General features: G+C 40.1%; 1 protein-coding gene across 1 annotated transcript in view; it reads right to left on the bottom strand.

Annotated features, from left to right (window-relative positions):
* LOC126086131 (uncharacterized) overlaps nucleotides 1-23016 on the bottom strand; it is a 29242-nt gene extending 6226 nt beyond the window's left edge. Inside the window, exons 1-7 of the mRNA XM_049902327.1 lie at nucleotides 22959-23016; nucleotides 9531-9634; nucleotides 8135-8371; nucleotides 7418-7624; nucleotides 3382-3615; nucleotides 1176-1329; nucleotides 164-273 (exon numbers count right to left, since the gene is read on the bottom strand). Of these exons, the coding sequence (XP_049758284.1) occupies nucleotides 164-273; nucleotides 1176-1329; nucleotides 3382-3615; nucleotides 7418-7624; nucleotides 8135-8371; nucleotides 9531-9634; nucleotides 22959-23016 (1104 nt within the window). The remainder of the gene's footprint in view (nucleotides 1-163; nucleotides 274-1175; nucleotides 1330-3381; nucleotides 3616-7417; nucleotides 7625-8134; nucleotides 8372-9530; nucleotides 9635-22958) is intronic.
* Between the last annotated feature and the right edge of the window lie 3540 nt (nucleotides 23017-26556).

The following is a 26556-nucleotide window of genomic DNA, read 5'->3' as shown; positions in this document are numbered from 1 at the left end:
ACTCAAGTTCCCAAATCCACATAGTAGCCCCAGTGAACAGTTTACATTGATCAAATTTACCAATGTTTGGCTAGAGCTTTCCTTTTGCTTTTGTCCAAAAGAAGCCTAAATCCAATCTAAATTCATCAATCCTAACATTCATCAAAATATTTTCCTTAATTACCTGATTAAGAAATTCACTAAAAATTTTTTCATTGTTGTTTAGTTTATTTCCATTTTTCCAATATTGTGCCCACTGTATTATTCCTCCTGGAAAATGGTATTCTTTTGAACCTGGGTTAGATGAAGTTAAAAATAAATAAATAAATAAATAAGGTAAAATACTTCAAAATAGTACTCCAAAAAAAAAAAAAAGAGCCAACTTTAGACACAGTAAAGTACATAGCTTTTCAATACATAATTGAAATTGCTGATAACAAGTCCCACATGTCACCAAATACTGACCTGACATAGATACTAGCCTACCTTCCAGGCTCTCGCAAAATTTATAACATAGAGTGACCTCTTTAAGATAGACTGTTCAATTCTGGAGATCTGGCTAGAAAGCCTGACAGTCAACCTGAACACCAATCTCAACCTCCTCAAGTCAGTCAACTATCACGTCCTGTCAACCCTACCTCTTCAAAGTCCCTGTGATTCACAATTCTGTCCCTCTCACAACTGCCACAGTACAGGTTACTATCATCCCCTATTTGAGGGACTGCAAGAGTCCCCTGACTCATCTTCCTGCCCTCATCTGGACTCTTCCAATACATTTTTCAACAATTCAGCCAGAGAGGTCATCACTCAAAAAAAAAAAAAAAACCAAACTAACGGTGTCATTCTCCTATTTAAAATCCTTCAACTGCTCCTCTTTTCCCTCAAGATAAATTCCTTAGCCTGAATTCTGATACCTGCATGATTAGACCCCTCCTCTCTCATCAGCCTCTTCCCTTGCAGCAACCCCAGCCCCAGTGTACGCCCCTCATACTTTGAAATCCTTTGCCGCATTCTCTTTTGCCTCCAGGCCTTTTCTCAAATCACTCACATTGTTGATAAATGTGTTTTTCAAACTTCTCTTGACTATGACCCACCATAAAAAAGAAAAACGTATGTTACATTTCAATCTAATATGCGTGTATAATCATATTTATCAGTGCTTAACCAAAAAATCTTCACAAAACAAGGTATCATACCTTTAAGGTCAAAGAAGTATTTCCACACAAGGCTGTCTGGAGACTGTACATAACTAGCATTCATGATCAGTTCTGCCAAGTTGGGGGGAAGGTTGACTCCCTGATCCTCTTTTTGTTTATGGAATGTTCTGATGAAATTAATTCCACCTTCGGGCTAAAACACACAAGAAGCCCCATATTTATACAACATTCTACAGATTTTAGTATTTGGAAGGATGGGTACCTGAGGATATTCTAGCATCAGCACCAGTGTGCTTTTCAATGACCCCTTACAATTTCTACCAGTCAGAAGAGCTGACCTTATTAACCTAAGTATTCTGATTCTTATGAAAATCCCTAAAGCATTCACTGCACTTTGGTTTTAAATGTGTTGTTTGATGGTCAATATAAACTCCCGAAAAAAATACACATCAGTGTCTGTGCTTACCAATACTCTCCTTCATGACTCATTTCTACTTCCAGAGAGATTCCTCAGTTTACCACTAAACCTCTTCATTGCCAATCATAGTCCCTCACCAGTTCCACTGATGACCCATTTGCATCATCAATGTCTACACCTGACCTGACCCTCTGCAACCAGCATTATCAGCAGTTCCCCATGATAACATAAATATTTAGAAAGACTAAAAGTAGCTATTCTTCAGGAAAAGTATGGGAACTTCTGCATTAGATTAAGAAAGCATGATTACATTACCTGAAGCAAACTTCTCCTCGTAAGAAAGAATGGGTGTGCTTTGCCTTCAGGGATGTAAATTACAGCCATTTTTCTATTAACTATACAATAATGGGAAACCCTGGTGGTGTAGCAGTTAAGAGTTCAGCTACTAATCAGAATCGACTTGACGGCAACGGGTTTGTTTTTTTTGGTATACCATAATGATGGGAACCCTGGTGGTGTAGTGGTTAAGTGCTACAGCTGCTAACCAAAAGGCTGGCAGTTCGAATCTACCAGGCGCTCCTTAGAAACTCTATGGGGCAGTTCTACTCTGTCCTATAGGGTCACTATGAGTCAGAATCGACTTGATGGCAATGAGTTTAAACCATAATGAGTCAGAATTGACTCAACACCAGTGGATTTGGTTTGTTTTTGCTTTTGGTTATACCATAACCTTTCTGCCAATTCCATATAGTTTCCTACGGAAATCCTTCATAAAGGAAAACAAAAAGCAATTCATCTTCAACAAGTTTTGTCTCTTTAGTAGGAACACAATATATGCTTTTGAGCCTATTATCGAAATTTACCCACAAAATTAGCCCATTTTTTCTGGACTTATACAACTGCTGCCCTTGAAACATGATTATTAATGTTTTCTTTGTGCCTATGATTGGAGGAAGACTGATTAATAACCTGTCATATGCAGATAACACAACCTTGCTTGTTGAAAATGAAGAGGACTTGAAGCATCTACTGAGGAAGGTCAAAGACCACAGCCTTAGTATGGATTATACTTCAACGTGAAGAAAACAAAAATCCTCACAACTGGACCAATAAGCAACATCATGAAAAATGGAGAAAAGATCGAAGTTGTCAAGGATTTCATTTTTCACTTGGATCCACGATCAACACCCATGGAAGCAGCAGTCAAGAATACAAAGATGCATTGCATTGAGTAAATCTGCTAGAAAAGACCTCCTTAAAGTGTTGAAAAGCAAAGATGTCACCTTGAAGACTAAGGTGCACCTGACCCAAGCCATGGTGTTTTCAGTCGCCTCATACGCATGCAGAAGCTGGATGATGAATAAGGAAGAATTGATGCCTTTCAATTGTGGTGTTGGCAAAAAATAAAATAAAATATAGTGTTGGCAAAGAGTATTGAATATACCATGGACCTGGCAAAGCACGAACAAATCTGTCTTGGAAGAAGTACAACCAGAATGCTACTTAGCGGCAAAGGTGGCAAGACTACATCTCACATAATTTGGGCATGTTATCAGGAGGGATGAATCCCTAGAGAAGGACATTGTGCTTCATAAAGTAGAGGATCAGCAAAAAAGAGGAAGACCCTCAATAAGATGGATTGACACAGTGGCTGCAGCAATGGACTAAGCCATAGCAAGGATTGTGCAGATGGCACAGGACTGGGCAGTGTTTCCTTCTGTTGTACATAGGGTCACTATGAGTTGGAACCAACTCGACGGCACCTAACAACAACAACATGTAATGCATGCCTTCATAGTGGGACTTGTTATCAGAAATGACACACACCTTAAGTGACCTAGAAGCAATATCTTCAGGGGTAGAAAAAAACACATCATCAACATCCAGGGTCTGAAGTTCTTCATGCGTGGAAAAGAAGAGCAAGAAAAAGCAGTCTTCCTTCCCCACATTCTTTATCCAATGTAACATATTTTTAGGGAAGAAGATCACTTGGCCAGCTGTAACATTATATGTGGTAACTACTATACCACCATCATCGACCACTCCAATCCATGCTGTCCCCTGAAACATAGACAGAAAAACACACCCAGCATCACTTTAGAGTAATATTTCTTAACCTTTTTTTATTACCTACCTTCTAAGGTGCCCGTTTAGACTTTTTTTTTCCCAATCACCAACCAATATCTGTGGTATTAAAATGTTGTACATATATTGTATGTATATCTATCTGTGTTTATATATATGCCTTATACATAAAAAAGGGTAAGATTTTTTGCCCCCCAAGAGCTAAGTCCCCCCTTACGGGCAGTATCACCTCCTTTGAGAATACATGTTTTAGAGTACGAAAAGGCTAAAGTTACATGTCAAGTATGTATGCATGTTCTTAGGTAATCACATGGGTAATTTCATGTGAGTATGTATATATATATAAAAAATAGATACATGTATTTTCCACATTTAAAAAAGTCTGCATGCAATGTTAGTAATAATAAAAACCAAAGCTGTTGCCATCCAGTCGATTTCAACTCATAGCAATCATACAGAACAGAGTAGAACTGCCCCATAGGGTTTCTAAGGCTGTAATCTTTTTGGAAACAGGGTGCCACATCTTCCTCCCTCGGAGCAGCAGGTGAGTTCGAACTACTGACCTTTCAGTTAGCAGCCAAGTGCTTAAACATTGTGCCACAGGGCTCCTCAATAATAATAATAGCTAACACCTTCTGAGCTTTTACAGTGTGTCGGGTATTCTTCTAAGTATTTTACTTGATTTAACTCAATTATTCCTCACATCAACTCTATGAAGCAAGTACTATCATTATCCCCATTTTACAGATGAGAAAACTGAGGAATGGAGGGAATGTATAACTTTCCCAATGTTACCTAGCTAGGCAATAGCCATGCTGGGATTTGAACCCAACGTTCACACTTTTAGTTACTATACCATACTCATGATTATGCATATATAACTAAAATTCTATACTTTCTCTCAATCTCTAGTCTGTTCCTCTAATCTGTTACTCTATGAGATAGGTAGAGAAGATACCATTGTTCTTGTTTTCTTGTTTACTAGAGACTCATGGTCATATAGCAAAGAATCCGCAAGGGTAAATGAATAAGAAGTCTTTATTCTGTCTATATAGACAACATATACAACTCAGATCCAGAAGGGTATTAAAGATGCAGGAGAAAAGTGAACTCCAAGTCCACATGCAAGGAACACCAGAATATGTATCCGTTTGTAGAGGGTACTCCAAACACAGAGCAGAGAGAGCACAGGAGCTGGTGGGAAGCTCATTGCAGGGACCCATATGCTGGACACCTCTCCTGCCTGGCTCCTCCCAGAGCCACTCCTTCCAAGATTTTCCTGAAGATACTCAGAAGCAAAAGCAATCTCCTTGCATGAGTGTATAGTGAAGGGACTTCCTTCACCTCCTGTTGGTTAGTTCCTTATCCCAACTGTAAGACTAGGTGATCCTACAATTTTCCTGGGATTTAGAAAATACTCAACTTTATACAGTCCATGTTTAGAAGGTGACATTATAAATTCTCTGGACTTCTAGAGAAGAGCCCTGGTGGTGCAGTGTTTAAACACTCAGCTCCTAACTGAAAGGTCTCTGCTTTGAATCTACCAGTTGCTCAGCAGGAGAAAGATGTGGCAGTTTGCTTCCATAAAGATTACAAAAAACCCAAACTCACTGCCATCAAGTTGGTTCTGACTCATAGCAACCCTATAGGCCAGACCCCATGGGATTTCAAGGCTGTAAATCTTTACGGAAGCAGACTGTCACATCTTTCTCCCATGGAGCAGCTGGTGGGTTCGAACTGGTGATCTTTTGGTTAGCAGCTGAGTGCTTTTACCACTGTGCCACTAGAACTCTGCCCATACAGATTACAGCCTTGGAAACCCTATGGGGCTGTTCTATTCTGTCCTATAGGGTCACTATGAGACAGAATCAACTGGACAGCAATGGGTAATGGGAGGAAATTCTAGAATAGCCTCCCTAGGCTAAGCTGGATCCCTGGGCCTATTATCTACTGGCATGCTCCAGACCAATTTCCCTACGTTAGAATTTGTTTTTAGGGGTTCCTCTCCAGGAAAGTCCACTTAGCTGCCTTTCCTTTCTTCCTACCACTTCTGCCACTCCTCAGCCAAATAATGAAAATTAATATTTTGAAGACTATCCTCTTTTACATATTTTATATATACAGAAAAAGATAGCAAGTCAGGAAAAGCAGACTTTGTCCAAGGCTGACCAACAACTACAGTTTAGCTTTAGAAAGATCACCTAATCTCTCTGAGCCTCTGTTATCTCATGAGAAATAAGAAGGGATTAGTCTCACATAGATAAAACTCTAATTTCTCTTCTTGTTGTAAATTCTAAAATTCTGTGAATTGTCCAAGTATATAACAAGGGGGTTTTATTAACAAAAAATTATATAAGGTTAGCTGTTTGGGGCCCTGATGGCACAGTGGTTAAGAGCTCAGCTGCTAATCAAAAGGTCACCAGTTCAAATTCACCAGCCACACTTTGGAAACCCTATGGGGCAGTTCTACTCTGTCCTCAGGGTCACTATGAGTTGGAATTGACTTGGTGGCAACAGGTTTGTTTTGGTTTTGGTTTTGGTACATCTATTAAATTCAACAGATCACCAGGGTAAGATTAAACTCTGAAAGTTCTGTGAGGACTTAGTTACTATTGCTTTCCCAATATCTAGAACACAAAGGTGCCCAATAAATACTTTTTGGAATTATCTGAAATTCGAGTAAGTACACCCATCATATCTCTAGCTATCTCTATATCACTTCAAGAAAACTCTGAGCAGCTATCTAAGATACTCCGCTGGCGTCACCCTGTCTGGAGCAAGGGAGAACGAAGACAACCAAAGATACAAGGGAAAGATTAGTCCAAAGGACAAATGGGCCACAACTACCACAGCCTCCATCAGACTGAGTCCAGCACAACTTGATGGTGCCCAGCTACCATTACCGACTGCTCTGATAGGGGTCACAGTAAAGGGTCCCAGACAGAGCTGGGGAAAAATGTAGAACAAAATTCTAACTCAAAAAAAAAAAAACCAGATTCACTAGTCTGACAGAGACTGAAGAAACCCTGATAGTATGGCCCCTGAAGACCCTTTTTAGCTCAGTAATGAAGTCACTCCTGAGGTTCACCCTTCAGCCAAAGATTAGACAGGTCCATAAAACAAAGAGACTAAATGGGTATACTATACCAGGGGCAAGGATGAGAAGGCAGGAGGGGGCAGGAAAGCTGGTAATGGGGAACCTAAGGTTGAGAAGGGGGAAATATTGGCATGTTAGGGGGTTGGCAACCAATGTCACAAAATAATGTGTATATTAATTGTTTAAAGAGAAGCTAGTTTGCTCTGTAAACCTTCATCTAAAGCACAAGGAAAAAGAAAAACTCTGAAAGGTGTGAACCACAAAAAGGCATCCAATTTTAATTCCATTGACCTGATGTTAGAGACTACAGACTAGACATCAGCAAACTAGTTTGTTATTCCAGTGGCTGCTTTTTTTCTTAGAGGAAAGCTGCCATCTCTTTGATCATTAGATCAGAGCTGTCATTTTTAGTTTTGGCTCAAAGGACTAAACAGTGATCTTATTTGAACAACAGAGTGTGAAAAATCATTTCATACTGAAGAAAGAAGTTCAAAGTGACACCAAAAATAATTTAAGCAAACAGGCTAATACTTTAGGGTACTGTTAACTAATCTGAATATATAGCCAAAGCCTGGATGTTGTCTATCACTCAGTTAAGTAGGTTTTGCAACAACTAAAATAATACCCTGAGGACACACAACATACAAGTTTAAGATCAGAATGTAGGCATACTCGTCATACCTGTACAAGATAGCCATGCTCGTTAGCATTGAAGTGCCAGTGAGGGGCCCTGAGGCCATTGCTTTTTATTCTTAGGGTCCCCAGGGTCATCTGTGATCTCTGACTGTTCAGACTGGTACCAAAGGCCTCCTCTTCATCACTGAGATAGTCATGGACATTGTACCTATACCTGGCCCACTGGATAGCACCACCAGGAAACTCAAATACCTGGAAGATCATAAGCAAGCAATCATCAGTTTGGAGGCCATCTACTGAGGAATGTAAGGCTGCCATGGCCTACAGAGTTAGAGGGAAGCAAGACAGAAAAGGCAATAGTGGTGAAATGAACTTTAGAGTCTCAAAAGGAAGAGGAAGAATAGGTATGCAAGAATCTAGTGACAATAGCGGTACATGCAATGCTATCAGTCCAGTCCCTATTACACATTTAAAAAGAGGATACCTGGCTTGGCAAGAGAATAGAAGGATTTCTTTATTTATACACCTGCATTTCTCCCCTCCAGACAGACATAGAACTATCTACAGAAGAAAATTCTTGCCTGGAGTCAATATCAACTTCACTCTCCCTTCTTCTCTTTATTACCTCCCTTCATCCACATGGGCCTACAGCTGGGTCCTTCCAATAAAGAGAGAACAAAGCTTAGAAATAAGCAATAGAAAGTTTGTTTTGAAATTGCCATTTAAAACAGATGATCCTTTCTCCCAATATGTGATTCATACCTTGGATTTAGGTAAATGATTAAGAAACTGGAATTTCGGATCAACAGCCTTTTGCATGATAGGAATCATTGTTGTTTGTAAAGGCCAGGTTTCAGGTCTCAAATAGATGCCTGAATGGGGTTGGGAGTTGTTCACATAAACCACGGAGAGAATCAGTGCTGCTACTGCTGTAGTAAGGATGCACGCCAAGAAACACACCAGGAAAATGCTCACCAATGACCACTGTCCCTTCTTTTCCTAGGAAAAATTATGAAGCCATTATTCTTAACTTACAGTGCATTAGAAATATTGCCTTCTTTCTCAATTTAGTTTATTTTTTCTTTTACTTAAAAAAAAATTAGTTATGGGATGAATATATTTAATAAAATAATACATGCTTAAATATGAGGTTGTATACACACACACACACACACACACACATCAAATACCTTGCTGACATCCAGAGCAATAAGGATAAAAATAAACAGATGAGGAACTGAAGCACCAGAAAAACTGGAGCTAGACAATTAAGTAACCAGTAAAGTTTGTATATCAAATACACTCCAATTCAGTCAATTAGCCCCTATTTATCAGGTTCTTCACCTGAATATTAAAGAGGTTATAATGAATATTTTCTAAGGTCCTTTTAGCTCCAAACTGTTCATAAATATTTATAGGTACAGGTATATGCATGGTAATAATTAACATACAGATAAACAACTGGTTTGACAGGTTTCTCTCTCTTCCTCCCTTTCTCTTTCCCTTCTTCCTTCTCTCCTTCATTTGAAGAGCTTCACTGAAGTCCCCTCCTTCTGTATATTACCTACATGAGCTACTAATCCATCTACCAAGTCTGAGCACAATATTTCCATGTTACTCTTCCCGGTTTCCCACTACAAATATATGTTAAAGACAACAAAGTTATTTCCAGGAATTATAATCCCACATTACTGAAAACTGCCAAGAGAACCCTAACCTTTGGGAAGACCAACTTGCCTTCATTCCTTTAAACATGAAAATGACATTCATAACCATTAATGTCAATTCTCTCCTATTCTACTGCCCTTTGAGTTCCTGGTCTTTCTCTCTGAGCAGGCATTTCTTTGAGCACTAATAACTGTAACAGAGAAGTTCTTAGTGCTTTAAGGTTCTTAAATGGTGCATTTTGTGAAGCACAATTATTTCTTAACATATTCAGTTTAATACTATGAGGAAGAATTTGCAGAGAATTGGGGCACTAATGAACTAAAGGAGGCACAAGTTAAGAGTTTGTGAGGGAGAAGGCAAGTCAGGAAATGTTCAGAGCATGAGCTATTACCTTCCTGAGGAGGTGGAGGGTCTAAAGAGGGATTCTTTCCTGAGCTCTGTGGTTCAGTCCCAGGGGAAATTAGTCTCAAGATGTAAAACCCCACCTTACCATCCTGGAGATGGTGCTCATCTTCCCTATAGACAAGGTGCTCTGTGTTGCAACTTCATGCATTTCAAATGCTGAGTTGTCCATTGGCAAAAAGAGGTAATTCCCTGAAAAGGAAAAACAAGAAGAAAAAGTAGCTTTATTCTCCAAAGTGGGAAATCTCTGAGAGAAGGATGGTAATTCTTAAGTAAGAGCATACTTATATAGAGCCAAAAGACAAGGAAGTGATACAAGGAAACTGGCTCTTAAACTACAACCTTGGTTTAAAAAAAAAAAAAAAACTTAAAAGAATTGTCAGATGAGAGACCAATAAAACACTTCCTTTGATCTCTTATCCTATGTAGCCTATGGTAAAGAACTGGTTATTTCTTCTCAATTTCACCTTGAAGGAAATCGGCTCTTTTCCTACTAATGACACTTACACAACAACTGCTACCATTTGTTGTCTTCCTTTACAATGTGCCAGGCACTGTGCTAAGTGCTTTATATATGATTTAATTCTCACAGCAATCCTATCAGATAAGTGCTATGATTATTACCATTTTGCAGATTAGGAACCTGAGGCAGAGTTGTGCAATAGCTGCCCAAAATCACACAGCTAGCTTTAGTGCTGGAGCAAAAACCTGAAACCAAAACTGTTGTAGTCGAGTCAATTCCAATTCATGGTTCTTCTGTGATATTGGTTCTCTAGGGAGTCTGACAGTAGGTGTTAATCTAGTACAATCTTTTTTCACCCAAATCAGTCATGCCTCTAAATAGTGTGACTGATTTTCCCAGGTGGTTCATAGAATAATCTTTGTGATGGTTCAGATTGTGTGTCAGCTTGACCAGGCCATGATTCTCAGTGTCTGGCAGTTGTATAATGTTACCATCACTTCCCTGTTGAAATTTGACACATGATCACTCCCATGATGGAATCTGCTGAGTGGTACTGGTGGGGGTGGGGCCTGTGGCAGCTCACCACTCCCTCAGCCTTAATTTCTCTGCCCCCCTCCACCTAGTTCCTTTCTCTTTGCCTTGCCAGGGTTTTTGCTTGTTCTAGATCCTGCAGCTGGCTCCTGTTTGTCTGACCTCTGGTTCTTGGGACTTGAGTTAGCAGCTTCCCTGCCTTCTTGAGATTCATCAGTTTTCACAGCCCTGCTCTCCAACCTGGTAATCTTGGGTTCACTAGCCCCTACAGCTACGTGAATCAGGAGAATCCTCTTTTGTACCCCCACGGACTTGGGATGTACACCCTCTAAAAACTGCATGAGCCATTTCCTTGATATAAATCTTCCTCTCTCTATATATGCTTTACTGGTTTTACTTCTCTAGAGAGCCCAGCCTAAGATAACCTTGTTACCTGAAAGTTAAATCTTCATTAAAAATACATTTTGCAGGATGCCCTTTATCACCGCTCTTATTCAACATCGTGCTAGAAGTCCTAGCCAGAGCAATTAGGCTAGACAAAGAAATAAAGGGCATCTGGATTGGCAAGGAGGAAGTAAAATTATCTCTATTTGCAGATGACATGATCTTATACACAGAAAACCCTAAGGAATCCTCCAGAAAACTACTGAAACTAATAGAAGAGTTTGGCAGAGTCTCAGGTTATAAGATAAACATACAAAAATCACTTGGATTCCTCTACATCAACAAAAAGAACATCGAAGAGGAAATCACCAAATCAATACCATTCACAGTAGCCCCCAAGAAGATAAAATACTTAGGAATAAATCTTACCAAAGATGTAAAAGACCTATACAAAGAAAACTACAAAGCACTACTACAAGAAATTCAAAAGGACATACTTAAGTGGAAAAACATACCTTGCTCATGGATAAAAAGACTTAACATAGTAAAAATGTCTATTCTACCAAAAGCCATCTATACATACAATGCACTTCCGATCCAAATTCCAGTGTCATTTTTTAATGTGATAGAGAAACAAATCACCAACTTCATATGGAAGGGAAAGAAGCCTCGGATAAGCAAAGCATTACTGAAAAAGAAGAAGAAAGTGGGAGGCCTCACTCTACCTGATTTTAGAACCTATTATACAGCCACAGTAGTCAAAACAGCCTGGTATTGGTACAACAGACACATAGACCAGTGGAACAGAATTGAGAACCCAGATATAAATCCATCCACATATGAGCAGCTGATATTTGACAAAGGACCAGTGTCAGTTAATTGGGGAAAAGATAGTCTTTTTAACAAATGGTGCTGGCATAACTGGATATCCATTTGCAAAAAAATGAAACAGGACCCATACCTCACGCCATGCACAAAAACTAACCCTAAGTGGATCAAAGACCTAAACATAAAGACTAAAACGATAAAGATCATGGAAGAAAAAATAGGGACAACCTTAGGAGCCCTAATACAAGGCATAAACAGAATACAAAACATTACCAAGAATGACGAAAAGAAACCAGATAACTGGGAGCTCCTAAAAATCAAACACCTATGCTCATCTAAAGACTTCACCAAAAGAGTAAAAAGACCACCTACAGACTGGGAAAGAATTTTCAGCTATGACATCTCCGACCAGCGCCTGATCTCTAAAATCTATATGATTCTGTTAAAACTCAACCACAAAAAGACAAACAACCCAATCAAGAAGTGGGCAAAGGATATGAACACACACTTCACTAAAGAAGATATTCAGGCAGCTAACAGATACATGAGAAAATGCTCTCGATCATTAGCCATTAGAGAAATGCAAATTAAAACTACGATGAGATTCCATCTCACTCCAACAAGGCTGGCATTAATCAAAAAAACACAAAATAATAAATGTTGGAGAGGCTGCGGAGAGATTGGAACTCTTATATATTGCTGGTGGGAATGTAAAATGGTACAACCACTTTGGAAATCTATCTGGCGTTATCTTAAACAGTTAGAAATAGAACTACCATACAACCCAGAAATCCCACTCCTCGGAATATACCCTAGAGAAATAAGAGCCTTCACACAAACAGATATACACACACCCATGTTTATTGCAGCTCTATTTACAATAGCAAAAAGCTGGAAGCAACCAAGGTGTCCATCAACGGATGAATGGTTAAAGAAATTGTGGTATATTCACACAATGGAATACTACGCATCGGTAAAGAACAGTGACGAATCTGTGAAACATTTCATAACATGGAGGAACCTGGAAGGCATTATGCTGAGTGAAATTAGTCAGAGGCAAAAGGACAAATATTGTATAAGACCACTATTATAAGATCTTGAGAAATAGTATAAACTGAAAAGAACACATACTTTTGTGGTTACGAGGCGGGGAGGGAGGGAAGGTGGGAGAGGGTTTTTTACTGATTAATTAGTAGATAAGAACTGCTTTAGGTGAAGGGAAGGACAATACTCAATACATGGAAGATCAGCTCAACTGGACTGGACCAAAAGCAAAGAAGTTTCTGGGATAAACTGAATACATCAAAGGTCAGTGGAGCAAGGGCAGGGGTTTGGGGACTATGGCTTAAGCGGACTTCTAAGTCAATTGGCAAAATAATTCTATTATGAAAACATTCTGCATCCCACTTTGAAATGTGGCGTCTGGGGTCTTAAATGCTAACAAGCGGCCATCTAAGATGCATCAATTGGTCTCAACCCACCTGGATCAAAGGAGAATGAAGAACACCAAGGTCACACGATAACTAAGAGCCCAAGAGACAGAAAGAGCCACATGAACTAGAGACTTACATCATCCTGAGACCAGAAGAACTAGATGGTGCCCTGCTACAACCGATGACTGCCCTGGCAGGGAGCACAACAGAGAACCCCTGAGGGAGCAGGAGATCAGTGGGATGCAGACCCCAAATTCTCACAAAAAGACCGTACTTAATGGTCTGACTGAGACTAGAGGAATCCCGGCAGTCATGGTCCCCAAACCTTCCGTTGGCCCAGGACAGGAACCATTCCCAAAGACAACTCATCAGACATGAAAGGGACTGGACAGTGGGTAGGAGAGAGATGCTGATGAAGAGTGAGCTAATGATATCAGGTGGACACTTGAGACTGTGTTGGCATCTCCTGTCTGGAGGGGGGATGGGAGGATAGAGAGAGTGGGAAGCTGGCAAAATTGTCATGAAAGGAGAGACTGGAAGGGCTGACTCATTAGGGGGAGAGCAAGTGGGAGAACGGAGCAAGGTGTATATAAACTTATATGTGACAGTCTGACTTGATTTGTAAACGTTCACTTGAAGCTCAATAAAAGTTAATAAAAAAAAATTCCATTTTGCATTATCTTTCCTGATGATGAGTGGTGGCCTAAATCTAAAAATTGCTACTATCACCCACAAAACAATCATTCACCCTTTCTTTTCTACCTTCCTAACTTTATTCCTTCAATAAACATGCATTGAATCCCTACTATATTCCAAGCTCAGTGCCACTCCTTAGGGGCATTATGGGGCCTTTGAGTTGTTCAGAATCCAGTAGGAGAAACAGAAAGGAAATCAAATAATTGCCATGTGTGTTATTCTAGAAATATGTACAAAGTCCTAGGAGGACATAGAACAGAGACTGATCGTGTCTGGAAGATTTGAAAAGGAAAGGCTTCATTGAAATTGTCATTTTGAGCTGCCTTCAGGTTCAAGCACAGGTTTGCTAGGTGGGCACACTTAGTCAATTACATTCTAGTCCATATTTCTGGCTAGTCTATAACCAGCTTTGGCACAGACCATGTAGTAAGAATGTAGGGTCAGGCAGCCAAGCCTCAAACAAGGCTGCAGGTTAATTATGCTCAAGTGATCAGGAGTTGAGTTTGGGGCTTTCCTACCGTATTTCATCAAATCTAATATGCATATTTTTCCGCATTTTAATATCTCTGAAAATTAGACATATTTTAATATATTTTACAGTCATAGTCTCTTAGGCTATGTATTATGTATTATGACCTCTTTTCCTTGGTCTTATCAGAAAATAATATATTTATCTGCAAAGTAAAATTTACATCATTTTGTGTTTTTCTGTTTTTCCTTCTTGAAAGTGTGAAACACAGCTCTGTGTCACCAGCATTCTCTGTAAACTATGGTTAGCATTTATTTAAGTGGCAATAAAAGCAAATCATCAACCAAACTATATTAAAAGTCATCCAAGTACTGAATCAAAGGCTGCAGCTAGGCAGGTTCCTTTTGATCTTTGCTAGTAATAAAATTAAGGCCTAGATAAACTAAGTATTTTTCCCAAAGTAACACTGAAAAAAAAAAAAAACCTGTTGCTGTCGAGTTGATTCTGACTCACAGCAACCCTACACGACAGAGTAGAACTGCCCCACAGGGTTTCCAAGGCGCAGCTGGTAGATTCAAACTGCCAGGTTTTGGTTAGCAAGCAGCCAAGCTCTTAACCACTGTGCCGCCAGAGCTGAAACACTTAACCACTGTGCCACCAGCTGCTCTCCCAACTGTCACAGCTTTTCCTACATCTTTTGCTTGTTGCAGTAGAACTTCAATGCCTTTTATACACATGTAAATGGTTCAAGATGAGTTCAAGCAAAACAGCTGAAAGCAGGATTATAAGAATCATTTAAGATTTGTGAACGTAGTTCTATGGTGCATCCCAGGAACCCCCCAAAAGTGGTTAGGCCAGATATCATATAACCCTCAGAAATGGAGTGGGTTCTATGAGGCCAGACATACTTTGTAGCCAAGGAATAAAATAGGCAAAATCGTAAACTCAACTAGATTCTAAAAATAGCAGTCAAATCGCCAAGTAGGTGCTAGACTCTGTAGAAAGAGGTGGAAAATTAGAGACCTCATTTAATTTTTTTTGTAGCACGGTTACACATCTAATAATCACTTTTAAATGAGGCTTTCACAATTTATATGATGTGGCCAAAGAGCAAACCTGGGCTAATGCCTCAAAGCTGAGAAGAGCAATTAACCAACACATGTGTTTTCACTTCAGTCCTTTCAGTTAAATGTTTAAGTTATTGTGCCTACAATCATAAATATAAACACCTGAAAATACTTCCTGAGATTAGCTTAGATTGTCAAATATAAGAGCTGAATGCAAATATAATTAGGGAAATATGAACATTTGTATTTACCAGTGCCTGGGATTATACCTCCCTGGAAATCCTGGTGCCATAGTGGTTAAGTGCTACGGCTGCTAAACAAAGGGTCGGCAGTTCGAATCCACCAGGTGCTCCTTGGAAACTCTATGGGGCAGTTCTACTCTGTCCTATAGGGTCACTATTTGTCGGATTCGACTCGATGGCACTGGGTTTGGTTTTTTGGTTCTTGGGATTATACTCCAAATATTTAATAACATGGAGGACACAGGCACTGAACATTCAGAACAGAAGTAGTTTGTTGGTGTGGCCACAACAGTGTGCACTAGGTGAATATTAGTCTGTCAGTGGCTATAACCAGGGCACAAGTTTGTGGTGAAGTGGTTATGAACGCAGATTCTGGAACCAGACATTCAGGGTTCAAATTCTAACTCCATTGGGTATTAGCTGTGTGACCTGGGGCAAGTTATTTAACCTCAGGTCTTCATCTATACAATGGGCTAATAATGTTGCCCTATAAAGATGTGAAAGGATTAAACTAGATAATATATGCAAAGCCCTTAGCACAGTGCCTGACACATATTCCCAATAAATTTGGTCTTTCTTCTTTCCAATAAGCACAACTAGTCTTGCTACTTACGTAATACCTTTATTTTAATATGGTATCAAAAACCAAACCCATTGTTGTCAATTCTGATTTACAGTGGCCCCATAAGACAGAGTAGAATTGTCCCATAGCATTTCCAAGGAGCAGCTGGTGGATTCAAACTGCCAACTATTTGGTTAGCAGTCAAGCTCTTAACCACTGCGGCACCAGGGCTCGTTAAAAATATGGTATAAAACCCATTGGAAACGCATTGTCATCGAGTCGATTCCGACTCATAGCGAGCCTATAGGACAGAGTGGAACTGCTCCATAGAGTTTCCAAGGAGCACCTGGCGGATCTGAACTGCCAACCCTTTGGTTAGCAGCCGTAGCACTTAACCACTACGGCACCAGGGTTTCCAATGTGATATGTTGTTGTTGTTAGGTGCCGTCGAGTCAGTTCTGAGTCATAGCAACCCTATGCACAACAGAAGGAAACACTGCCCAGTCCTGCACCATCCTTACAATTGTTGTTATGCTTGAGCTCATTGTTGCAGCCACTGTGTCAATCCACCTCATTGAGGGTCTTCCTCCTTTCCACTGACCCTGTACTTTGCCAAGCATGATGTCCTTCTCCAGGGACTGATCCCTCCTGACAACATGTCCGAAGTATGTAAGACGCAGTCTCACCATCCTTTCTTCTAAGGAGCATTCTGGTTGCATTTCTTCCAAGGAAAAACAGGTTCCGATCATAAATGGATGTTTGCAGCTGTTTCTTCTCATTTTGAGTTATGCCGCATCAGCAAATGAAGGTCCCAAAAGCTTTACTCCATCCACGTCATTAAGGTCGACTCTACTTTGAGGAGGCAGCTCTTCCTCAGTCGTCTTTTGAGTGCCTTCCAACCTGGGGGCTCATCTTCCAGCACTATATCAGACAGTGTTCCACTGCTATTCATAAGGTTTTCACTGGCTAATGCCTTTCAGAAGTAGTCTGCTGGGTCCTTCCTCCTAGTCTTAGTTTAGAAGCTCAGCTGAAACCTGTCCTCCATGGGTGACCCTGCGGGTATCTGAATACCGGTGGCATAGCTTCCACCATCACAGCAACACACAAACCCCCACAGTATGACAAACTGACAGACATGTGGGGGCCAATATTGTATAAGGACTCTGAATTCATAAGCCACCTATTACCCCTCCTAGTTCTTCACTTCAAATGATTACATCCTCATTCTTTACCTTAATTTATATAATTGTGATTATTTTACAAAAAAAAAAAAAAACTTAGAATAAAAAGACCTGCTTGTACTAGGCTAATAGCAGAATTATAACTAAAACCCAGGTTTTCTTACTTCCATTCCAGGGAGCTCCCTATTAGGACCATATCTAAGTCCTATAAAGCTGTGGCAATATATCTCTTATCCTTTAACAACTTAATATTCTTCTAATTCACCTCTAACCATTTAAAAATCCTTTAAACTATGGTCACTTTAATCTCCAAAACAGGAATGGGGGGCAGAAGAGCAGGAATCCATGTTTATGTTTATGTGAACATCAAATTACTATTAGAATACCACGGTAATAACTGCCACAAGCAAGATCCCCTAACGTATGCTAGAATTAGTAGGTGAACGATTAAGTTGAAACACAGGATATTTGTATAGTTTCAAAGCATCTCTCCCAAATATTTGATAATTGCAAAGGTTGTTGCTGTTAGGTGACATCGAGTTGTTTCCATCTCATAGCAACTCTATGTATAACAGAACAAAACACTGCCCGGTCCTGTACAATCCTCATAATCATTGTTATGCTGGAGTGTATTGTTGATGTCACTGCATCGATCCATCTCATTGAAGGTCTTCCTCTTTTTCGCTGACCTCTTACTTTACCAAGCACATTGTTCTTTTCCAGGTAACATGTCCAAATCATGTGAGCCGAAGCCTCGCCATCCCTGCTTGTAAGGAGCATTCTGTCTGTACTTCTTCCAAGACAGATTTGTTTGTTCTGCTGCCAGTCCCTTGTGTATTCAATATTATTTGCCAACACCACAATTCAAAGGCATCGATTCTTCTTTGGTCTTCCTTATTGACTGTCCAGCTTTCCATGCATATGAAGCAATTTAAAACACCATGGCTTGAGTGTGGTACACCTTAGTCTTCAGGGTGACATCGTTGTTTCTTAACATTTTAAAGAAGTCTTTTGCAGCAGATTTGGCCAATGCAATGCGTCATCTAATTTCCTGACTGCTGCTTCCATGGGCACTGATTATGGAGCCAAGTAAAACGAAGTCCTTAACAACTTCAATCTTTTCTCCATTTATCATGATGTGGCTTATTGGTCCAGTTCAGGGGACTTTTGTTTTCTTTACACTGAAGTGTAATTCATACTGAAGACGGTAGTCTTTGATTTTCATCAGAAAGCGCTTAAAGTCCTCTTCACTTTCCGCAAGCAAGGTTGTGTCATCTGCATAATGCAGGTTGTTAATGAGTCTTTCTCCAATCCTGATGCCCCGTTCTTCATAGAGTCCAGCTTCTCAGATTATTTGCTCAGCATACAGACTGATTAAGTATGGTGAAATGGTATAATGCTGACGCACACTTTTCTTGACTTTAAACTGCACAGTATCACCTTGTTCTGTTCTAATGACTGCCTCTTGATCTATGCACAGGTTCCTCATGAGCACAATTAAGTGTTCTGGATTCCCATTCTTCACAATGTTATCCATAATTTGTTATGTTCCACACAGTCGAATGCCTTTGCACAGTAAATAAAACACAGGTAAACATCTTTCTGGTAGTCTCTGCTTTCAGCCAGAATCCATCTGACATCAGCAATGATATCCCTCCTTCTGTGTCCTCTTCTGAATTCAGCCTGAATTTCTGGCATTTCCCTGTACTGCTGCAGCCGCTTTTGAATGATCTTCAGCAAAATTTTACTTGCATGTGATATTAATGATATTGTTCAGTAATTTTCACATTCAGTTGGATCACCTTTCTTTGGAATAGGCATAAATACAGATCTCTTCCAGTTGGTTGGCCAGGTAGCTGTCTTCCAAATTTCTTGGCAGAGGCAAATGAGCACTTCAGTGCTGCATCTATTTGTTGAAACATTTCAATTGGTATTCTGTCAGTCCCTGGAGACTTGTTTTTCACCAATGCCTTCGGTGCAGCTTGGACCTCTTTCTTCAATACCACTGGTTTCTGATCATATGCTACCTCCTGAAATGTCTGAATGTTGACCACTTATTTTTGGTATAGTGATTCTGTATTCTATCCATCTTCTTTTGATGCTTCCTGCATCGTGTAATATGTTCTCCAAAGAATTCTTCAATATTGCAAGCTTGAGAAATGCCAAGCGTGCTCTTCCCTTTTGTTTTTCTAACTCCAGGTCTTTGTGCATGTCATTATAAAATTTTACTTTGTCATCTCAAGCTGCCCTTTGAAATCTTCTGTTTGGCTCCTTTACTTCGTCATTTCTTCCATTTGCCTTAGCTACTCGATGTTCAAGAACAAGTTTCAGAGTCTTTTCAGACATCCATCTTGGTCTTTTCTTTCTTTCCGGTCTTTTTAATGACCTCCTGCTTTCTTCACGTATGATGTCCTTGGTGTCATTCCACAACTCATCTGGTCTTTGGTCATTATAGTTCAACGTTGTTCTTGAGATGGGCTCTAAATTCAGGTGGGATATACTCAAGGTTATACTTTGGCTCTCACGAATTTGTTCTAATTTTCTTCAGCTTCAACTTGAACTTGCATATGAGCTGTTGAGGGTCTGTTCGGCAGTCAGCCCCTGACCTTGTTCTGATGGATGATATTGAGCTTCTCCATCATCTCTTTCCACACATGCAGTCGATTTGATTCCTGTGTATTCCATCTGGCAAGGTCCATATGTATAGTCACTGTTCATGTTGTTGAAAAAAGGTGTTTGCAATGAAGAAGTCGATGGTCTTGCAAAATTCTAACATGTGATCTCCAGCATCATTTCTATCACCAAAGCCATATTTTCCAACTATCAATCTTTGTTTCCAACTTTTGCATTCCAGTCACCAGTAATTATCAATGCATCCCGATTGCATGTTTGATCAATTTCAGACTGCAGAGGCTGGTAAAATCTTCAGTTTCTTCATTTTTGGCCTTACCAGTTGGTGCGTAAATTCCCCCATGCATCTGTCAATTTGTCGTACCGTGAAGGCTTGGGTGTTGCTGTGATGCTGGAAGCTATGCCACCAGTATTCAAATACCAAAAGGGTTACCCATGGCAGACAGGTTTCAGCTGAGCTTCCAGACTAAGACAGATTAGGAAGAAGGATGTGGTAGTCTAATTCTGAAAAGGATTAGCCAGTGAAAACCTTATGAACAGCACTGGAACAGTGTCTGATACACTGCTGGAAGATGAGCCCCTCAGGGTGGAAGGCACTCAAAAGCTGCCTCCTCAAAGAAGAGTTGACGTTAATGACGTGGATGGAGTCAAGCTTTCGGGACCTTCATTTGCTGATGTGGCATGACTCAAAATGAGAAGAAACAGCTGCAAACATCCATTAATAATTGGAAAGTGGAATGTATGAGGCATGAATCTCAGAAAATTGGAAATCGTCAAAAATGAAATGGAACGCATAAACATAGACATCCTAGGCATTGTTGTTATTAGGGGCCATCGAGTTGATTCCAACTAATAGTGACCCTATGCACAACAGAACGAAACACTGCCAGGTCCTGTGCCATGCTCACAATTTTTGTTATGCTTAAGCCCATTGTTGCAGCCACTGTGTCAGTCCATCTCATTAAGGGTCTTCCTCTTGTCCGCTGACCCTGATACTAGGCATTAGTGAGCAGAAATAGACTGGTAGTGGTCATTTTGAATCAAACAATCATATGGTCTACTATGCTGGGAACAACTTGAAGAGGAATAGCATTGCATTCATCATCAAAAAGACCATTTCAAGATCTATCCTGAAGTACAACGCTGTCAGTGATAGGATAATATCCATTCACCTACAAGAAAGACCAGTTAATAGAATTATTCAAATTGACACACCAACCACTAAGGCCAAAGATGAAGAAATGGGAGATTTTTACCAACTTCTGCAGTCTGAAATTACAAAGACAGCAATTTGACAGTGGAGAATCCTGGCAGACGCCACCAAGTAATCAAGGTTAACACCACCCATAAAACATATTGACATCATGTATCCCATGATAGGTTACACAGAGCAGGGCACATCATCTCCAGTCTATGGTGGCCTTCCCAATAATGCATGCCTCAATCTAATTAGGAGAAAGCATCAGACAAACCCAAAAGGAGAATTTTACAAAATTACTTACCAGTAATTACTTACTTCAAAAAAGACAAGGTCATGAAAGGCAAGGAGAGACAGAAACTGTCACAGATTGGAAGAGAGTAAAGAATCATGAAAGGAGCCTTTGTGGCGCAATGGTTAAGTGCTCGCTGTTAACTAAAAGGTCAGCAGTTCAAACCCACCTGCAGCTCCATGAGAGAAAGACCTGGCAATCTGCTCCTGTAAAGACTACAGCCTAGAAGACCCTACGGGACAGTTCTACTCTGTCACATAGGGTCGTTATGAGTCAGAATCAACTCCATAGCACACAACAACAAGGTGACATAACAACTAAATGAACTGAATCCTGGAACTGATATATGACATTATGGGAAAATCTGAATAAGGTCTGTAGTTTAACATTTTAGTTTTGAAAACTGTTCTATGGTTGTGTAGATGTTAACATGCGGAGGAGCTGGGAGAAGGGTATTCATGGAACTCTCTAGATCTTTGCAACTCTAAGTCTAAAATTATCTCAAAATAAAAACTAAAAGAAAGAAACACAGAAAGCAAAGAAACAAAGAAGGAAAAGATGAAAGTCATGAAAACCAGCTATGACTTCTCTTTCCTGGAGGTAGTACCAGCCTAGATTGAATGCCACCTCCCCTGCAGTTAGGTGTGGCCTAGTAACTGACTTGTAAACAATGGAATGTGAGCAGAAATACTGTGTGCCTTTTCCAGGCTAAGACTAAAAAAGAGGGTAAGCCACCTCTAAGCTCCCTTCCCCTTTCACCAGCTAGATACAGATGATGCCCTGGTGGGTGGAAAAGTCACTAGATGGAAGGAGCCTCAATCCCTGACTCATTATCTAAATGCCATGCAAGAACACCCATTTCAAACTGTCACGTGAACAAGCAATAAAGTTCTGTTTATTGCCCCATTATACATTTGGGGGTCTATTTTTTACCAAAGCAATGGAGCCCTGACAACACAGTGGTTAAGAGCTCAGCTGCTAACCGAAGGGTAGGCAGTTTAAACCCACCAAGCACTCCTTGGAATCCCTATGGGGCAGTTCTACTCTGTCTTGTAGGGTTGCTATGAGTCAGAATCGACTTGATGGCAATGGATTTGGGTTTTTTGTTTGTTTGTTTTACACTCTTCCCTAACTAAACATAGTTGTGCCCTCTCTAGTTCTCATTTCCCACTAAGGTATGTTGCAAGTTCTTTTCTTTGAAATGTCTATCCCCATCACAAGGGCTAGGCATATGCTATCACAAATTTGGAAAGTAAAAAGAGCTGCTGATTTCAGCATCTGTCAAAAATATACACTTCATTAGGTGACATGAGTATATTTTCCTGGAACATATCCAATCACAAAAGAATGTTTTTTGCCTTAGAAAAATTGAGTCAAGGAGATCCTTACTTTATGCCATGCTGGTATGGGAGAAAAAGCAGTGCTACTGTGTGCCAGTAAGAAATTTTCCCTGGCCTTCCCCATCTCTGTTATCTCACTTCTATAATCCTTCAGGTGGTAAAATCGATAGGTCAACGTTGGGCAATTCTTTCTGATTACTTCCTTTGAACTGTCCACTGGTAACAAGATAGGTCTCACAATGAGAGCTTATGATCATCGCCGCAAAGATTTTACAACATAATGATTCATTCCAGGTAACAAATGTATAAAGAAAATTAAACCGAAAAATTGTGTTTTATTGTACCCTTACTAACAAATGAGAAAATTACCTGTCTTAGTTATCTGAAGCTTCTGTAAGAGAAATAGCACAAGTGGATGACTTTAACAAACAGAAGTTTATTTTCTCCCAGTTTAGGAGGCTGGAAGTCCAAATTCAGGGTGCCAGCTCTAGCGGAAGGCTTTCTCTCTCTGTTGGTTCTGGGGAAAGACTCTTGTCTCTTCAGCTTCTGTTTCCCAGTTCCCTGTGGCCTGCCACCTATCTTACCCCGAACTCTGTTTGCTTAATCTGCTCCTTTCATATCTTGTAAGATTGACTCAAAACACACTTTACACTAATCCTGCCTCATTAACATAACAAAGACAACTTATTCCCAAATCGGACTATAACCACAGGCATAGAGGTTAGGATTTATAATGTCTTTTGGGGGGGACACAATTCAATCCACAAGATCACCTTACTGGCCCCACAGATAAAAATTTAAACAATGATTTTAAATATTTTATCATCTCAAAATCAATGTCATACATTTATAAATTCCAGAACTTGTGTTAGCTCAAAACATATTTCTACTGCTCTCCCATCCCACCCTTACTCCAGAAACACCCTTGTTCTTGGGAAGAACACTGATACATGTGTGGGTATCAGCTTCTAATGTGTCAGAGAACCCTCTGAATGAGCCTTCAGTTTGGGGAAGGAAGAAAGTGAAAACATTCTCTTAATTCAGCTCTACACATTCGAGCAAGTTCCTTATGCATGCTAAATAAATTTTCTCATGTGTTTTAAATGACAGCTAGACTAAATGACCCTTAAGACTGTTGAGTTCTACCACTTGAATGTGGGATATAATTACCGACAGGGTTCCATTTCTGACAACTCCACCGTAAAGCAGTTCTGAGATTAAGTCAAATACCTCTTTTTTTTTTTTTCAGTTTTCATTATATTGTCCTTTTTTAAATTTCATTGTGCTTTAGGTGAAAGTTTACAGCTCAAGTTAGTTCCTAATTAAAAAATTTATACATATACTGTTTTGTGACATTGGTTGCAATCCCCACAGTGTGATAGCTCTCTCCCCCTTTCTACCTGGGTTCCCTGTGTTCCTTAGTCCAGTTCCTTTCCCTTCTCACCTTCTCAGCTTGCTTTTGGGCAGGAGTTGCCCATTTGGTCTCGTATATTTGATTGAACTAAAAAGCACATTCCTCACGTGTGTTACTGTTTGTTTTATAGGCCTGTCTAATCTTTGTCTGAAAAGTGGGCATAGGGAGTGGTTTCGGTTCTGAGTTAGCAGGGTGCCCAGAAGCCATGGTCTCTGGGGTTCCTCCAGTCTCTGTCAGACCAACAAGCCTGGTCTTTTTTCATGAATTTGAATTTTATTCTACATTTTTCTCCCACTCTGCCCAGGATTCTCTGTTGCGATCCCTGTCAGAACAGTAGGTGGTGGTAGCCAAGCACTATCTAGTCTTTTGGGCTTAGGCTGATGGAGGCTGTGACTCATGTGATCCTTTAGTCCTTTAGGCTAATATCTCCCTTGTGTCTTTAGTTTTCTTCATTCTCCTTTGCTCCAGATGGGATGGGACCAATAGATGTATCTTGCATGGCCACCGAGACTATGGTCTCCAGCCCCAGCAACTCAGTCCCTCAGGGTGTTTGGAGGTGTCTAGGGAAACTTCTATGACTTTCCCCTATATTGTGTTGTCTTTCCCTTCACCAGTTCGGACACTCGTCTACTATCTACTGATTCCCACCCCCACTTCACGCTCATAAACATCAAACAATTTTTTTGTGTGTGTAAGCTTTTTCTTGGATTTTTATAATAGTGGTTCTCATACAATATCTGTGCTTTTGTGATTGCCTTATTTCATTCAGCATAATACCCCCCAGATTCACCCATGATGTGAGGTGTTTTGCAGATTAATCATTGATCTTTATCATTTCATAGTTTTCCATTGTTTATATGTACCCTAATTTATTTATCCATTCATCTGTTGATGGGCACTTAGGTTGTCTCCATCTTTTTGCTATTGTGAATAGTGCTCCAGTGAACATGTGTGTGCATTTGTCTATTCGTGTGATGGCTCTTATTTCTCTAGGATATATTCCTAGAAGTGGAATTGCTGGATCATATGATATTTCTATTTCTAGCTTTTTAAGGAGGTGTGATATTGCATTCCATAGTGGTAGTATCATTTTACATTCCCAAGAGCAGCGCATAGACCAAGTACACAGACCTGTACATAGACCAAGAGGCAGTCAGTCGAACAGAACAAGCGGATAAAGTATGGTTTAAGATCAGGAAAGCTGTGAGTCAGAGTTGTATCCTCTTACCATACCTATTCAAGCTGTATGCTGAGCAAGTAATCTGAGAACCTGGACTCTATGATGAAGGACAGGACATCAGGATGGGAGGAAGACTCATTAACAAGCTGCGATACGCAGATGATACAACTTTGCTTGCTGAAAGTGAAGAGGACTTGAAGCACTTACTAATGAAGGTCGAAGACTAAAGCCTTCACTACAGATTATACCTCGATATAAAACAAAAATCCTCACAATTGGACCAACAAGCTACATCATGATAAACGGAGAAAAGATTGAGATTGTCAAGGGTTTCATTTTACTTGGATCCACAATCATCACCCATGGGAGAGGCAGTCAAGGTGTTAAAAGATGTATTGCGTTGGGCAAATCTGCTGCAAAAGACCTCTTTAAAGTGTTGAAAAGCAAAGTTGTTACCTTACAGGCTAAGGTGTGTTTGACCCAAGCCATGGTATTTTCAATCACCTTATATGCATGGGAAAGTTGGACAATGAATAAGGAAGACCAAAGAAGAATTGATGCCTTTGAATTATGCTATTGACGAAGAATATTTAATATACCATGAAATGCCAGAAGAAGAAACAAATCTGACTTGGACAAGGTAAAGCCATAATGCTCCTCAGAAGCAAGGATAGCAAGCTTCATCTCATATACTTTGGCCTCTGGTCTAGTAGGATGTTTCATTTCACATGTCAAAAGAAGGATAATGCTATTAATACAAAACAAACAAACAAAAACCCTTGTCGCCTAGTGGATTCCAACTCATAGAGACCCTATAGGACAGGGTAGAACTGCCCCATACGGTTTCCAAGGAGTGCCTGGGGGATTCAAACTGCTGACTCTTTGGTTAGCAGCCGCAGCTCTTAACCACTACACCCCACCAGGGTTTCCAATGCTATTAATATAGGGGAAAATAACTGAGACAGCCAGCCTGTTCTTCAAAACAGTGGCAGAAAGCAGATTTCCAGAATGCTCCTTAGAAGCAAGGATGGTAACCCTTCATCTCACATACTTTAGACATGTTACCAGGAGGGACCAGTCCCTGGAGAAGGACATCAAAACCAAAACTTGCTGCTATCAAGTCAATTCCGACTCATAGCGACCCTATAGGACAGAGTAGAACTGCCCCATAGAGTTTCCAAGGAGCGCCTGGTGGATTTGAAC

This window comes from Elephas maximus, chromosome 11, assembly GCF_024166365.1.
Source record: "Elephas maximus indicus isolate mEleMax1 chromosome 11, mEleMax1 primary haplotype, whole genome shotgun sequence".
NCBI lineage: Eukaryota > Metazoa > Chordata > Mammalia > Proboscidea > Elephantidae > Elephas > Elephas maximus.
Note: the sequence above shows the minus strand (reverse complement) of the source record. Positions and strands in the feature narration are given on the sequence as shown.